At 38.1% G+C, this 18,308-nt stretch overlaps 1 protein-coding gene across 1 annotated transcript in view; it reads left to right on the forward strand.

The window, feature by feature from the left end:
- The first annotated feature begins 217 nt into the window (after window positions 1–217).
- The window catches only part of MED24 (mediator complex subunit 24), a 63,406-nt gene continuing 45,315 nt past the window's right edge, over window positions 218–18,308 (forward strand). Inside the window, exons 1-6 of the mRNA XM_083135260.1 lie at window positions 218–369; window positions 2,232–2,357; window positions 3,212–3,313; window positions 7,454–7,688; window positions 13,132–13,231; window positions 15,435–15,603. Coding sequence (XP_082991386.1) covers window positions 259–369; window positions 2,232–2,357; window positions 3,212–3,313; window positions 7,454–7,688; window positions 13,132–13,231; window positions 15,435–15,603 — 843 coding nt within the window. The 5' untranslated portion in view covers window positions 218–258. The remainder of the gene's footprint in view (window positions 370–2,231; window positions 2,358–3,211; window positions 3,314–7,453; window positions 7,689–13,131; window positions 13,232–15,434; window positions 15,604–18,308) is intronic.

Here is an 18,308-nt window from a genome sequence, read left to right on the forward strand (position 1 = left end):
GTTTTGCAGTCCTTCAGAGGCCTGTTGTACAGTCACAGATACTTCTGGGTTGTAACGATACCATTGAAGGTCAATAGAATCATCACAACCCAGAAGTGTCCGTGACTGTACCATGCATATAACAAGGTGGATTCATTGTATCATGCTTCAATAGAAATACTTATTTTTATGTATGATTTGAATTGTTTTACTATTTTATTCATTGTGTTTCAGGACCAATTTGCACATCTTATACACCAGGTAGAGACAATTGTAAATATGACAATGGAGACCAAAGTAACGAGTAAAACCAGCAGTTTGAGAGCATTGCTACTTCGTGCTTGGCGTGAGAGATGGACTGATCTTCAATGGGGAATACAGATTAAAACAGTAAGCATATCACATCAGCTTTAAATGTTCATTGTTTAAAAAATATGGCATATTGAAGTGCCATAACATGGAAACAAAACATCAGAGTTCATGGACGTTCGCAGGATTTTTCCCAGGGAGGCCAAAGCAAGGTATTTTTTTTTTGGGGGGGCATACATGGCATATTAACCCCCATGATAGTGTTGCCCCTTCTAAAAACACTTCTTTAGATTGAAGTTATCAGGTTCCTTCAACACTCTTCCAATAATTAACAAAATTACTGACTGAAATGAAATATATGTGTGTAATATATAACTTTATGGTAATGTTGTTTTTCCAACCTCCCCATGTCCCCCCCTCCTTTCCGGATGCCAATGTCAGTGTTTCCAAAACTTGTTTTCATTGTAAACATGTGGGTGCCAGTGACAAGTAAGAAAGGATAAAATTTTGGATGTTTTATGATTGATTTGCTTTATTTTACTTCGCTTTTTGTGCCACTTTTGGCTAATTTGCGAAGATGAGGATGATGTGATGAAATTGCTGAATGGACACTTACAAATATCCATGCCCAGGTCAGGATTCGAACCCGGGACCCTGGCATCGTAGCACGATGTGCTAGCCACACTGCCACGAGGGTCAGTGCATGTTTTATGAGATTATGTTTTATATCAACATTATTTTTTTAGCTTTCACAGATGCATTATGGTGGGGGCAATTTGGATTATTTTATCAGGTATTGGGCCAGTGATTCTTAGCCACACCCTTATTCTGCACAATAAAAAAATAAGGTAAATAGCACATGCAGAACTGCTTAAAAACAATTTTATGGTTGTTTCATATGTATGTAATTGAGTATTATACTCATGGCCAGAAAGCAAAGAATCATTGATGCGCTCAGTTGCGTTCAGCTGACATTGTGTACTTCCATGTCTCAAGAAGCTGAATGCTGCTTCTTTTTTTAAAGTCCACTTTAAGCACAGAATGGCTAATTGGGATTTTCCACCTACAGTTTAAAGTGGGTTACGAACCACTATTATTCTCCACTGAGTATTGAAGCCGGAACCCCTCAATTGCAAGATGACAGTGTTACCACTACTCCATCAGGAAAGCCTGAATTCTGCTTTTGAGATGAAACAAACGAGTACCATATACTCTGCATGTCAAACTTATAATAATAGTTAGTTTCTCTGGCAGCGAAGATAAAGAAATAAGAGTTAACAAAAAAGGAATAAAGCTTCAAAAATAATTCTTGAATAAAGTAATTGGTTGTTTGGTTAGAAAGATAGAGCACACAAACATGCAAAAGTAGCATTATGCTTGGCAACATTGGTGCAGGCGATGTTACTCATGCAGAATTTACTTCATAACCAAGATTACAGTTTTATGAAGACAACTGCTAGAAATAGATAGTTGGACTGGCCGCCAGTGATAGAAAAAAAAGGATTGGTTTATTTCACTTTGCATTTTCTACTACTTTGGCTAACCGTGAAGCTGAAGATGAGTGATGAAATTCATGAAGGGACCCTCACAAACACACTCATGCCTAGGCCGGGATTTGAACCCAGGAGCCCAAGCATCTTAAAGTAAAAAATGGACTAATCTAGATATACCTTAAAGGTAGCAGATTATATTGGAACATATAAGCAGTGATGATAATTTGAGTTCTCATGAAAGGGAAACAATATTTTTTGTAAATTGTTCATATGTCTGGAGAAATAGAAAGTAAAATATCACATTTTAAACAGACTGCTGCTGTTATATTTTAATTCAAAGTGTTCCAAATATAAATTCCAGGTATTTCCAATCTGTAACCTTCTGTTATTGTTTTTATCTGTGCTTTTATTCACATAATGATTTATATTTGAAATATTATACATCTGCAGGTCCTTCCTCGAGGTGTAAGTGGTGATGTTTACAATCTTGCAGATTGTATCTTACAACAAGCCCTTGTTGGCCCGGGACCAAATCAGCTAGTGCTGTCATATTTAAAACACTCCTTGAGTTCTCAGGTCTGTACAGTTTTTTTGTTTTTTTTTAATATGTAACTTAAAGTTTGATGTATACATGAAGAAATGAATTTATCTGCATGAAGTAATTAATTATTCATCTTGTAATTTGTGGTTGTTACAAGCATTTAAAGTACATTTATTTTTAGTTATGTTAGCTCTATTGCATCATAATTCTACAATGCAAGCAATACGTAAGGTGAAGGTAAAGTTCCCCTTGCATATAGCACCATGCCATGAATGCACATCTAGGGCCCCACATATTCTCTTGCCCGTTTTGGAGGTGATGTGATCAACACCTTTATCCTCCAGGGTTGTCCCCAGGTATCAAGGCTGGAAATATTCCAACATTAGTAGATCACCCACCCTGGGAATCAAACCCAGGTCTCCTGTGTGGCAGTCAGACGCTTACAGACTAGACCACTGTGGCAAAATGCACACACAAGAAAGAGATGAAATATTAAATTTGCCACACTCTGATTAGTAATGTTCATGATAATTGTTATACTGTTGAGATGGTGTTGTTTGAAAAGTGGGCAGTGATCATTGTCCAATAATGAAATTTTATTTTATAGCTAATAGCTGCAATGCTAATAGGTGGCGGGGATTGAACTTGCAATTTGCACCAATTCGTGTGCGCTGTCCAACTACTGCAGGGTACCCCCTGCTGCTTCTGTTTTTCTTAAGTTTGCTTTCAGAAGCTTGGATACCTCCAGAGCTGCGCCAAAATCACCTACCTTTGTGTCTTTTGTGTTTGTCTTGTATCCTGATTTTAAATACTTTAAAAGAAGGTGTTATTTTAAACCACAGTCATCTTGAACAGCTATTGATTTGTTCTTTAATCTATCTTTATGCAGCTTGTTTCATACGCCGCTGTTCTTCAAAGAATTAGTAAATATGATGGATTCCATAAACCTCACTGCATCATAAGTCTTCTGGAGTTTTTGGAAACTATTCAGGTAAAGCATTCACTTTTTTTGTTACATTTTAGTGTACCTGTATTTAAAAACACTAAGTTGCTGACCAAGGCGGATTTATTAAGAAATATAAACACTTAACAAGTAACATTTCAACCCTGTATCAGGGTCTTCCTCAGACGAAGAACTAAACTAAAATGACGAAATACAGATACAGAAACATAACATACACATGGAAGGAGGCCAAAGAAATAGAGAAGAAAGGAGAAGACATCATGAATTGGAATGGCGGACTCAAAGATAAATAAGGAATGGAAGAATATGTTAGAGAAAGGTGAAAGGATGAGAAGAAGGAAGGATGGAAAAAGTAGAAGAATGAACAAGGAAGAAAGAGAAGAGAAGTAGTCCAGGGAGGAGGTATTCATCCATATCCAAAAAGGCAGGAGGGGTGGGGGAATGATAAACAGGTAGTTCCAGACTCTGGCTAATCTTGACCTGTCAATCACCTGTCAGTGTGGTAGACCCATTAGTCAACTGTCAAGAGATGATGTGTATTTATTTCCTTTGGAGAAATCGTCCAAGATAAGGACTGTCAACATGATTTGTTTTTGTGTGGCTAGTCACCCTGCTATGTGTATATATCTTTCTGTATCTGTATTTCCTCATTTTAGTTTAGTTCGTCTGAGGAAGACCCTGATACAGGGTTGAAACATTACTTGTTAAGTGTTTATATTTCTTAATAAATCTGCCTTGGTCAGCAACTTAGTGTTTTTAATATGGAAACAAGGCTTAATTATATTACTACCTGTGTTTGTTTTGTTTGTACAGCACTTTGTATATAACATACCATTTTTAGCCCATTCTGATACCAGTGCTGGTGCTCTTACCAATTCAGTTGAAGCAATTCAATTAGATACAAGGTCTGTCCCAAAAGTAATGAGACTAATTCTGAAAAAATAGTTTTATTGAAATTAGGTTCAAATACACTTAATATTCTTGAAAGTAGCATCTTTGAGCGTCAGTACAGCTGTTACAGCATTGCTGACACTCTTCGTAGCAGCGCAGGAAGTTTTGACCGGAGATGCCTTTCAGAGCACTCTTCGCAGCCTAAAACGGTGTCTTTTCAGGCTGAATTTGAGCCTCTGGAACAATAAGAAGTAGACCGGGGCTAGGACCGTGATGTACGGTTGAGGCGGAAACCAGGGGTTTATCCAGGATTTTTCCCTTGGGGGGGGGGGGGGGTTGTCAACTTTTGCGGGGTGTAAGTTTTGGGGATGTTAAGCGCATATTTTGGACCGTTTTTAAAATGTTTGCCCTAATTCAATTTGTTCATAGATGTTTCCAGAGATTAACCCCTCCCCCTTCCCTTCACGTAAGATTTCAGAAGAAAAAATATGTTTAATGCAGGAAAAGATGAAAAATAGATTTTTGTGATAATGTTAACATTTCAGTCTAACGTTTCGAATATTGCTTTTCGATAATGTTCAGTACTTGATTCAAATCCGGGAACTTTTCTAACGTTGGAAGCGGCCCTGGTGCCCACCCAGCGTCGAATGACATCCTCTTTACCTCAGCACATGCCCCCTGCCCCCTCCTGTTCTAGCTTCAGTTAGAAAATATGCATCTATATAATTTTAATAGTTCTATGTAGCGAGTGAGTTCCAAATTCTGCTGATGTTTTCAAATCTCTGTTTAAACAAAGATTCACAAACTGAAATTATGTAATGAAACTCTCTATATATTTAGAGCATAGCCATGAAGACTTTAAAATATAGTGGCAAGTTGGGATGCATGTTTGATAGATACCTGGTATTGGTTTTGAACCAAATCGGTCAAGGAATTGCATATTGAATTGCATATTATACCGTTACAAAACTTTAGAAAATACGCTTGGCGCTATTGAGAGTGTATCTTTCAAATGTCGAACAAGAGACTAGGGAATTAGGAGTCATGTGCCTCTTTGCCTTAAAGGGAAACTAAATAACATGTGCAAATAAACGCATAGCATGTTAACTGCAAAGGGAAGGCAAGGAATTTTCACTTCTAAATTGAGGTAATTCTTTATTTTCAATTATTTAAAAATTGAATAGCATTTCTTTCACTTTTCAGCACAAAGAGCACAATGAAAGCAATGAATGCTATCCACATTTCTCCACATTTTCCAGTAGGCAGTGGCAAGCACTGTCATGCCCAAACTGGTGCACCTATGGTCAGATGCAAATTTGGGACTTGATATAAATTAAATTTCTTTTTTTGTTTAATTCTTTATACTTCCTGTGCTTCTTCTGAAAAGTTGGAAAAAATTAAATATGTCATTATGTCAGGGAACCAACTAGATAACAAGAGGAAGACAACTCTTACTAAATCCATATCTTTGCAAACTGACAATAACTTTAATTTAATAGGGTACCAGTAATTTCACAGAGCACTACGACGTTAACGCTTTTCTATTTTTATCTGTTTTGCTTATTCGGCACCCCATTTGTCCTTAGCACCCAGGCAACCACCCCATGTGGACCCCACCCCCTTTACATCTCTCTTTCTAATATATAATTTCTTTTACAAAAGTAAGAAATCTTAGAGCCACAAAAATAGTCACATACATCAACTATAGGCATGAATGAATCACTTAGGTTCTTCATGGAATACTTGCAGTTTTATATCGAATACTCAGTCAGTAAATTTTATATTGGTACTTTATGCATATTGTTCAAAGAAATTATACCTACATATAGTGTCACTGCTTTTCTACTCACCACTTTCGGTTTCTTTCTGTCTGGTTTCATTTTTTCTACTTTCTCCAGCCAGTTTTGCAGTAAAGTTTCCGAAATTGTTACACTAAGCAGAACAACAACACACGAACTAAGATGCTACACCGAGACTGACCTGAGGCCTAAGGCATTTGACTGTTCTTTTCTCCACCACTGCAAAATCATCCATCCCGCCCAAGTTACAGAAAGATAGTGTTGTTATACGTAGTAATAGAATTCACTGTAAGGAGTTAAACCTGTATCTTTCAATTTCTCCCCTTACTTTTATCGTACATTTTTCACATGAAAGAATCGAAAGGAAAATGCAAGAAAATGTAAATTTCATTGAACTCAGGGGTTAAATTTAACGTATTTAAGAAATATTTATTTAGGTATTCAAATGCTGAACTGTCAACACCGTGTGCGGTATGTGCTCTCTGTAAGGAGGGCGAGAGGTCAGTTTGACATTTTCCAGATGGCAATGTCCCTTCTCTAGAGCTGACCGAATGGAGACAGTGTTTCCAGGAAATGGCCATGCTACATATTCCACCCTCGTTCCTTGACATTTTGGTTTTAGTTGATCGAAATGTCCATTGGACTACGCTTCTTGTAGAGCTATAAATAGTTCCTCTCTGTTAATGTTGAAGTATTGTCATTATATTGTTAATATAAAAATCCATATTTACACCCCCTACAGGGGGGATGTTCCACTTTTGTGCTTGGGGGGTGGGAGGTGTTAGGGGTGTGTGGATAAATCACTGGCGGAAACTTTGCCAGAAATTCCTTTACCTGCCATGATGAGTGAGTTGGCACATTGTCGTTGTGGAGAAACCAGGTGTCTGAATGTTCAAATCTTCCAAAATGATATGACACACAGCAGATCTCGGCAGTCGTACCGTATCTACGATTAACCTCACACTCAAACGTCGGTCAGAGTCCAAAACAGACTTCACGTGAGTCACATTTGGTCGGCAGTTCTGGATGTTAATGGATGCCCTGAGCGTTGTTCGTCCTCCGCATCTTCTGATCCTTCTTTGAATGCCTTGTGCCACCTGCACACTTGTGCTTTAAATAAACTCTCATCTCATAAGCTTGTCTTAGCATTTCAAGTGTGCACTCAACTTGGTAGCAGATTTACCGACGTGGACACAAACTTTTGTCGCATTGCATTTTCGACCATGATGCAACACTAAAACTGCTTCTCAGTTTGCTGGCGATTCGAATGCTAGAACAGCTTGGAGACAACTGAGTTGCATCAGATGTTATACCTGACATCCCCACCAACCATCCCCCCAAGTAGATCCATCCCTCGCCCCTTCTGACTGGCCCTAAAAAAATGTCTCATTACTTTTGGAACAGCAGACCATGTATATAGATATAGTCATTCTAGTGCCCAGACATGATTATCAAGTAAATCTATTTCTTGTTATAGAACAGGATTACGTGCCGCGGGAAACCAGATGAAGGGTTGCTTCTCGCTGCATCCGTTCTGTCGGTAGTGCACTGGCTCCTCACGTGCATTCTGCATGCATTAAATAAGCTTGCTGAGTTGAAGAACAGTCCAGAGCATGTTATCATCCTTGAGAAACCAGTTTCAATATTGAATGAAATGCTGAAGTGTGACTTCATGGTTGCTATGCTGTATCTTGCGAAGCAGGATGACAGAGGTAGGTGGCAGAGACTTAAACTACCTTAAGTTTAGTTTTAAATGCAATACAATACGTAACTTACACATTTTCAGTATTTTTCCATTTCTTCACGAAGATTTGACATGCTACTAGTACATTGGGATCCATAAATATTACCATGCAAATTGTCCATCACTGCGTTCATTCACTGTATTCTATGTAGTGTGAAGTTCAAGAATTGTAACAAGACACTAACAAAGTAGCTGAAACCCGCTCACCAAAACCAGTGCAAATTATTTCTTAAAAATACTGAAAGAAATGACCCAAATTGTGACTGATTGATTGATTGAATTGGTGTTTTAAGTCCACTTTATGCACATTAAGGCTAATCGGGACTGGACCTACAGTTTAAAGTGGGATCCGAACCACTATGTGCCTCCACCACGAATCGAACCCGGAACCCTTTGATTACAAGGTGACGACGCTACCAGTGCACCATCAGGGAGGCTCAAAATTGTGACTGACAGTTTGCTTGTTAATATTTGTGCATTCCACTGTACACTCATCACTTTCCCATCTTAAAACTTAGTTGTAATTTTGAAAATTATTGATGAATAATAAATACGTATTTTTATCTTTGTTATTTTATGTCACTTTTCTACCTCTCTAGGCTAATCATGACAATGAAATTTAATCATGCTTAGATGAAACAGATGAAGGGACGCTCAGAATGTGGAACCACTGTAGCCAATTCAGTTTCTCATTATTCCTTAGCTTGTACACGTCTGGAGATCAAAGACACAGTGTATTTGCATATACCAAGAAAGACTGTTTAAACTCTTTCTCAACCATGTAGACTCTACGTTTTGAAAACCCCACATTTTCTTTTTCAAGAAATGCTAGATACTTTTCGGTTATTACTAGGGATGGCCACAAAATACAGATAATGGATATCCGGATTTCTATTTATCCGATGTCCATTTCAGATGCAATGGATAATCTGAATATATGGAGAATTCGGGAGACCAAGATGTCGGTGGAAAGAGCAGATAGTGGAGAGTGTTAGGAGAAGAGGACAAGATTGGAACATATGCACGTTAAACTGGCTTGTTTAATACATACGGACCTTGAAGTAAACACGCAGTGGAAGATTTCCACCTTAAAGGTCTACTTATTTGCTATGGGGCAGCTATGCTATTCAAATGTACAGATACAGCACTGTTCCAGATTATGTGAGTTTATTTACATAATGTGCAAGCACAATTGGACTACATAAATAAAGTTTGTTCGACCATAAACTCGCTGAAAGAAAAACATTGTCTTCTCACTTAGGCCAGTTTGATGGATATTCGTTTAACTAATTAATAATGAACTAAATCTGTCTTTTGACTGTCAAGTCACTTCTTCACGTAGTATAGAAGAGAAAGATTATGAACAAAATATAATTGAATGAGTGAGTGAGTGCAAGATCGGAACTTAAAACATTACGGAAAGTACTTATCCTTCTCCTCCATATCGTGGTTCCTCGGACACCTTCACAAAGTGTCTACGTTCAGGAAGACAACTTCCTCTTCCTGGATCAGAATCCAAAATGTGCTGCCTGAAGGGCTGCGAGGTCGCACCGAGGCTTCCTTATTACATCATTGCGTAACTGATTCTATTGACCTCTGGTGGCAAAATTAATAATGATTCCATCAATCTGGCACAAATGAAACAGAAATATAACAAAATGACGGCTCCGTGTGCACTACGGTCCATAAACACCATGGAAAGAGAGGAGTGGTGGAAGACCAGGAAAAAATGGAGAGGCTTAGTTCTATGCCGACCCAGCGAGAGGCAGGACGATGATGAGATATCCAGATAATCCAAATACAGTCAACTCTCGATTCAACGACCTTTCACAGTTCCCGGGAAAAGGGTCGTTATTTCGAAGGGGTCGTTATTGGAATTTGCACCAATTTTCAGCTTAAAGGGAGCTCAAACGGACTCAAAGATGCCTAGGAGATGGTAACACCATTTATCCTGGTAGTTATACAACCTGTTATACACAGGATGCGTGTTGTGAGAAGGAAAATAGAACATGAAAAAGTTTTCACAAAAGAGAATTTAAAATAATGTTACTTTGTTTCAATTGTGCACAGTCGTTGCTTTTCCAGGAAATTCTTACAATTCTAGTTCATGAGAAACCCGTTTGCTCTGAGACCAATGGAAAGGAAAACAATCTCTCTCTTATTGCAAGCGAAACTCGAAGAATCTTGACACCAGTCAGACTGGTGCCAGCAAAAGTCGGGAGATAATCGGGCAGAATGAATGTTGGATTTTATACGGGTTTACTGGAGCATCGTCTGTTACAAGATTAACTGGTAAGATTAGATCTCTCGGGAGAAACAACACAACCTCTCTAGGTACTAGTAAAAAAAAAATGAAGGCAGGGCTGTAATTTTCGTTCTGGTTCGGCTGTGTAAAATACATCGTAAAAAAGAGTCACATTTCTTTGCTTCAACCAACTTCATTCTCCCTCCTTCCCCATTCAAGGGAGCAGTCCAAACTCCTTCCTTGACTTGCATTGTAATCCAGCGTGAAAAAGGAAACGTGCAACTTGCGATCTGTTTTCACCCAATGCGTATTCTAGGACAAGTCATTAAACAGCGTGGCAGTCGATAATCATTCGGGTTTGGAATTGAATTTCACTTAAAACTATATATTTAGTCCCAATTAGCCCATCAGCATAAAATGAACTGAAAACAAGCTTTATGAAACTGCGCATTTTCACATATCAAAATGGTAGATCATTATTTACTCTCACGTTAATCGACGATTTAATGTTGGATTTAGGAGTATTCTCGATGTCAAACACCCACCCTTCCAAACGTTTTCCCCTTGAATAATGTCTTATTAATCAGTCTCAGCGACCATTCCTACATTGAACACACTTTTTTTTTCCTCCACATGAATGGTTCTGAAGAAAAGCCGATGCAAATTAAATTTACAGATTTGCTTATCAGAAGGTGCAGAACATGAAGTTATTTTAACTCTTGTTTTCCGTTCTGGAGATCGAATTTCGTTATCGTCAAATCAAAACATCTTTGCGAGATTCAAAACAATAACTTTTGCCTTGGCGCTGGATGAGTCATCGCCGTTATCGGCAAGCGAGAGCTTTGCAGACGCTAGACAAAACATTGGCGCCAGCTGCATCGTAAAAACAAGGAGCCCGGCTGGAAGTTCGAGCAACAGGTGGCGGAAGAGAAAAGTCCCAGTATTTTAAAGATAACGCAACTGTCTTCCTGTCGAAGACGGAACTTTTAACAGCAGTGTAAAGAAGAAAGAAATGACCCTTGCTTTACGTTTTACCATGCAACAGACGATAATACGGGCAATATTTCCAATGCAGACAACAGCATTAAAAAATAATAATAATAAATAAATAAAAAAAACAACTGAAATCTGCAATTATCAACATTGCCGTGCACACCATTGGCGGAGAATGAGCTGGGGAAAGGGTAGAGGGTCACTTTTTTTTATTTTTTATTTTTACTTGTTCTATGGTTTTTGTTCGTTTTCAAGAATATATTCAGAACTGGTTGCCCCATTTTAGACGTCAAAGGAAAGGAAGAGGGGTGGTTCCTTTTCCACCCTCGCCTGTAATCAGCCCGCATCAGCAAGAAAATCGTGGCTGAAACAATCTGTATCACCCCCCCCCCCCCCACGTTTGCTGACAGGAAAAGAGGGAGAAGTCAGTCAGCCAACGGAACACCGACATATGACGACATCGACACAATTATGAAAACGTATGAAGTGGGAAACGGGAGTTATGATGCACGTAAGATCGAAGTAAACTTTTGTGGAAACCTGGATGACAACGCATTAAGCAGGTTGACGATCTTTAATTCACCTATGTGGTTTTGATTATCTCTAACAGTTTCGCTTTTTTATGAAGTGTTGCAGGGAACAAAGAACACGTTTTGAATTAAAGCGATTACCGGAAGTTGTCGGCTACAAGGCCGAAAGTTGGTCACTCACGGGAACCTGTTGAACTCTAGGTCAGAGCTGGACAGATGGGCCAGACTTCCAGGCGCCACGCATCTGTATTTTCGAACATTCCTGCGATCTTATCTCTCAAGGTGGTGTATTTATCGATGAAAGAGCTTGACCTGCCATACACATTGGCAAAGACTGCAAGTCCAGCAGTAATTTCGGGCTGCTCCCCCCCTCCTCACCTGCGAGTTTTCAGCAGCTCTTAGGACAAGGAAACAAGTCAAGTCGATTTAAAATAACATCGAAGCACATACGATCTTCTCTTCTCGCCTATCCAAGAGCAAGCGTGGCAAAACAAGCCTGGAACGTTGGGTAGCGGCAGTCGGGTGCGGGGTAACATTGGTGCGCTTGAGGGAGGGGAGGGCAGAGGTCAAGTGCTATTGGATATCACTCAAGCATGGTGTGGTGGTGTCTATTTTTAGTTCAGACCTAATTGTGGGCGGTAGAGCGCTCGTAAAGGGAATGAGTGGTGGAAAAAACAACGCATTTTTCGGCCGATTTCCTTCAATTTTTCAACTTTTTTTTTCCAAATTTTTCTAAATTTTTCACGGTTCCCGGGAGAAGGGTCGTTACTTCGAGAGGGTCGTTATACCCGGGGTCGTAGAATCGAGAGTTGACTGTATCTGAATAATTCAGATAGCCAGATAGAACAGATTTGATGAAGTATTTGTAGAAAATCCATTCAGTGAAATATCAAAATTATGAATAAAAGCACATATGAATAGCCCGTAAAACAGATAAACGATAAATCTGTCTGGATAATGCTCACATTTGGATAATCTGAATTTCCAGATAAGTAGGATAATCCAAATATCGGATGTCTGGATAATTTGGATATACAGACAATTTGGATAACTGGACAATTTTGTTATCCAGATATCAGAATATCCGGATTTTGTCATCCCTAGTTATAACACAGCTTCGGACGTACATGTTGGGTATTGATAGGGGGTACCCCATGGTAAGGACAATTAAAATTGCAATTGTGCTCAGTCTTGGGGTTGTTAACATGGTGCCCCTAACAATAACCAAGATCTACATCTAAATCTGCTTAATATAAAACCAAACAACATCCAGCACAGTTAGGTTATAGTAATTGCAGCACATGGACAGTATTTTATACATCTTTATTGGTTATCATTCAAAAATAGATCAATTCTAAGGCAGCTTTGAGACCAAAGTGAAAAGCTACACTGTCATCTCAACTCTGTAAAGAAACATTTACTGTGCATGTGCAACCCACAGAGAGAATGAGAAAACAGCCCAGTTTGAGTGACACACAACTGAAAAGCAGCACGTGCAGCTTGTCCTGTCTCTTCAGTGTGAAAGGTTGCATTTATTTCTGAAGTTCATTTCCAAGTGACATAGCTTCAGTCTGAAAGCTCCCTTAGATTAAATGTACTGTATTGATTACCCATTTTTAACCTCCTCTTACTTTCATTTGTAGACTTGTATCATGAGGTAATAAAAAAGTGTAAGGAAGTTGAGACGCTACTGAGCCAGGCATCATCTTTCAAGCCAAGTGTATCAATGGAAGAAACATTAAGGTATGCTGAAAACATAAGAGGTTAAAAATGTAATTTTTTTTTATTCTCACTGTCCCTTTATACTGTATTTATGCATGTATAATGCACACCCTGGTTTTTGATGGGGAAAAGTGACGATGAATTATATCTCATATATTTTGCCCAGTACAATTCAAGTTCAAGAAATTACTTTCATAGTTGTAGGTTGTAAAGCTATGCTGATCAAGAGCGAACGACATCATACCCATTCAATGGGTCACCTGTTGCTATGTGGATGAAGAGGAGAATATCTTCTTGTATACAATGAATCACCAACCTATGCAACCTCCCTCCACTGTGTTTACCATCCCAGTGCTTTCACTTGTGTTCCAACAACTGCAGGTTACAATAAAATGTGTAGTTTATACATGAGTAAGCTTTGACAAACTAAAAGATTCTGATACATCTTTCTGAGTATTTTCAAATATTTGTTAATTAAAAAGTACAAATTTTAAACATTGCACCATCAGTTACATACATAAATGTTAGTACATTAACGTCTTCCTAATTTTTAATTTGCATTAATTCATTTATGTCATAATTTTTAGTACATCAGAACAATCTACTCTTCTCGTTTGGTCATGACAAATCTTTAAGTTTGCACCTTATGTATTTTTTTCTTTCTTGCAAATTGATTTACCAAATTTAACAAATAAAGCAAGGTTGTAACAAAGTAGATTAACCAGACGTTTGTGATAGTGCACGTACGTCAGAACTGTTGCTGAGAAAATAGTATTTTCAGACTGGAAAGGCCGAGAAGATTATTATCTATGGAAAGTGTAGGAAAAATGCAGCACAAGCATGCAGGCTGTGTGCACGACGGTATTTATGCTTGGCTCTGCTGACAGGCATAGTGGGGATGTGGGTTACAATTACTTGAGAACTACTTGACATATTACAATGTAACAAAGGTCATTAATTAATTTTTCTGTACTTTCAAATGAGGTTTCCATTTAAATAAACATAAGTTTGTGTTGAAAATCGTACTTCCTTACGTAGTTGAATGTATTGTGTCCACTAATTACATGAGCCCCTGCAAAGGCAGTTTTTCAATATTTATTGTTGTTCACGAAATATTTCCGGTGTAATTTTAGGTGATTTACCCGGGTTTATACCTGTTATACACAGTGACATAGTGAAAATATGCACGGTTTCATGTTGGCTGTCCAAATTATTCTGTGGATAATATGCATTATGCACCACAGTTTTAAGTGGTAAAAGTTCATGAAAAAGGGTGTGCATTATACATGAGTAAATACAGTGTATAGTTAGTGTGGAATTATGTGCATAAGTTTGATATTTTGAGTTTGTTTTCATGAATAGGCATAATTTGTGTATACTGCTTTTCTGTAGTAAATTTCTAATTATATATTTTTTTCATCGGAGTCATAGCTGTGTACAGTTCAGGGTGTCCAACAAGTCTCTTGTATGATCTGATTTGATTTGATTTTTGTTATTTAGCTTTGCTTTTCTGCTACTTTTGGCTAATCACAATGTTGATGATGATGTGATGAAATTGATGAGGGGACAGTCACAAAGAACATCCAGGTTGGAATTTGAACATGTGACTCCTGGCTAACCACTCCACCATGCAAGATATGGTCAATATGACCTATTACAAGTTCAGAACACATCTGCAGGCAAAGATACCACAATAATAAACAAAATAGAAAACAAATATTTTCCCAAGTATACCTTCATTTCTGTATGATACAGATTTTTTTTTTTTAAACTTGGTACTCCCTCTGTCCCATAATTATTGTCCGGTACACTTGTTTGGTGTCCGATAATAATTGTCTGATATACAAACTGTGACATTGGTGTATACAGAAGAAGAAAATGAAACACGGGAATGAGTCATACAACGTTATTACTCAAGGATCAGTACAAATTGGCCGATCAAATATCCAAAAGAACATAAATAAAAAGTTACCATTTTGGCATACCGGACTATAATTATGGGACAGAGGGAGTACTTTATATGCACCCTGTACTTAGCAAGAAGAAAGAATGCATTTATATTCTTCATGAAATTTTTGCCTGTCTGAATCAGATCTGTATGTGAAATCATCTGTTGGCATTTTAAGAAACTGTCAGTGTAGAATATTAATACTGAAATTAAATTAATTTCATATATGTAATATTTTTATTTGTAAATTTGTTGCTTTTTCCGTGCACATTATAGAAAACTACATCATTTGGATCCAGAAGATCAGGAGAACGGAGAGAGATCTGAATCAGTAGAACCTGTCACTTACTGCTTACAACCCCTTTTAACAGTTGAAGTTTTATTAAATCCAAGTTCTGATACTCAGGTGTTTGTAAATGAAATATTGATGGTGCAGAGACTAAAAGTAAGTAATATTGTTTTTCGCATCTCATAAATCTCTTCTATTTTCTTTGTTTTGGAAAGAGAGGAAAGTTTAGATACAGAATGACTTTGTATATTATTAAATTGGACTAAAAAACATGTCAACAGATTATCTGGTGGCAATAATAGCAAAAAAATTAAAAGCGTCACACATTAAACATCTTTTTTGTGATTTTTTTTCCATGAGGTTTTGCTTCAAAAATTTTGTGGAGTGATATAATTATTATTTTTTAAAAAAAATATATAGTAATGCACACCGTGTGATTGATATTGAAAAATTCAGATTCACATATTTTGGGCACTATCTGCTGTCCACCTCATGGTAATGACACTATTCTCCATTCTCTGTAAGAATAAAGTTAATGTAAACAAAACAACAGAATTTCTGAAAAGAAGTTCCTTCTCCACTTATTTGATATTTATTTGTAAATTTGATATGAACATATTATAATAGTATTAAGTCCTGAAAAATAAGTGAAAATTTCAGACAAACGTATGGTGTTTCAGCATAAGTGATTACATAAGCGAATAAATCAAGCAGTCTCTTAGCTTTATGCGTCTATTTTATGTATATTTTTTCCAAACATTGTCAATTTTTTATTACATTGTATTGTATTGTTTAAATCTGCATCTATATAATTTTCTCTTTGCAGAAAAGTGTTTCTAGAACATTTATTGGGGTGTGATGCTGATCACATCACCCCCACTCACGACCGGATCAAGAAAGTGTGGGGCGTTACCCCCACACCCCCTACACGCCTTCATGGCATGGTGCTATGCACAGGGGAGCACTTTACCTTCTTTTTTTTTACTTTACGTGTGAAAGAGCTACTGCAATAAATAAAAATTGCAGCATTTCTTTATTGTTCATACAGTCAACATTTGATTCTACGACCCCAGGTATAACAACCCTCTCGAAGTAATGACCCTTTTCCCGGGTACCGTGAAAAATTTAGAAAAAAGTTGAAAAGATTTGAAAAATGTTGAAAAATTTGGAAAAAAAGTTGAAAAATTAAAGGAAATCGATCGAAAAATCGTTGTTTTTTTTCACTCATTCCCTTCACGAGTGTTCTACCGCTCACAATTGGGTTTGAACTAAAAATAGATGCTTGAGTGATATCCAATAGCACTTGACCTCTGCCTTCCCCTCCCTCAAGCGCACCAATGTTACCCCGCACCTGACGGCTGCTACCCAATGTGCCAGGCTTGTTTTGCCACGCTTGCTCTTGGGTAGGCGAGAAGAGAAGATCGAATGAGCTTGGATGTTATTTTAAATCAGCCTTGACTTGTTTCCTTTCCTAAGAGCTGCTGAAATCTCGCAGGGTAGGGGGCGGGGGGGAGCAGCCCGAAATGACTGCTGGACTTGCAGTATTTGCCAATGTGTATGGCAGGTCAAGCTCATTCATTGATAAATACACCACCATGAGAGATAAAATCGCAGGAGTGTTCCAAAATACAGAAGTCTGGCCCATCTGTCCAGCTCTGACGTAGAGTTCAGCAGGTTCCCGTGAGTGAGCAACTCTTGGTCTTGTAGCCGACAACTTCCGGTAACCACTTTCATTCAAAACGTGTTCTTTGTTCCCTGTAACACTTCATAAAAAACGAAACTGTTAAAGATAATCAAAGCCACATAGGCCAACTAAAGATCGTCAACCCGCTTAATGTGTTGTCATCCAGGTTTCCACAAAAGTTTACTTCGATCTTACGTACATCATAACTCCCGCTTCCCACTTCATATGTTTTCCTAATTGTGTCAATGTCATAATATTTGCCAAACAAGTGTTGCGTTGGCTGACTGACTTCTCCCTCTTTTCCTGTCAGCAAACGTGGGGGGGGGGGGGATGCTGATTACAGGCGAGGGTGGAAGTGGACCCACCCCTCTTCTTTTCCTTTGACGTCTAAAATGGAACAACCAGTTCTGGATATATTCTTGAAATCGAACAAAAACATAGAACAAGTAAAAAAAGTGACCTGAAACCCCCTTTCCCCAGCTCATTCTCTGCCACTGGTGTGCAGGGCAATGTTGATAATTGCAGAATTCATGTTCTATTTTTTTTTAATGCTGTTGTCTGCATAGGAAATATTGCTTGTCGCATGGTAAAACGTAAAGCAAGGGTCATTTCTTTCTTCTTTACACTGCTGTTAAAAGTACCGTCTTCAACAGTTGCGTTATCTTTAAAATGCCAGGATTTTTCACTTCCGGCACCTGTTGCTCGAACTTCCAGCCTGTCTCCTTGTTTTTACGCTGCAGCTGGTACCAGTGTTTTGTTTATATAGCGTCTGCAAGGCTCTTGCTTGCCGATAACAGCAATGACTCATCCAGCACCAAGGAAAAAGTTATTGTTTTGAATCTCGCAAAGTTGTTTTGATTTGACGATAACGAAATTCGATCTCCAGAAAGGAAAACAAGAGTAAAAAAAAGTAAAACTGTAAATTTAATTTGCATCAGCTTTTCTTCAGAACCATTCACGTGAAAAAAAAAAGTGGAATGGTCGCTGAGACCGATTAAAAAAAGACATTGTTCAAGGGGAAAACTTTTGGAGGAGCGGGTGTTTGACATCGAGAATACTCCTAAATCCAACATTAAATCGTCAATTAAGGTGAGAGTAAATAACGATCTACCATTTTGATATGTGAAAATGTGCAGGTTTCATTAAGCTTGTTTTGAGTTCATTTTATGCTGATGGG

The sequence above is a fragment of the Lepisma saccharinum genome, chromosome 14, assembly GCF_977018435.1.
Source record: "Lepisma saccharinum chromosome 14, izLepSacc3.1, whole genome shotgun sequence".
Classification (NCBI taxonomy): domain Eukaryota; kingdom Metazoa; phylum Arthropoda; class Insecta; order Zygentoma; family Lepismatidae; genus Lepisma; species Lepisma saccharinum.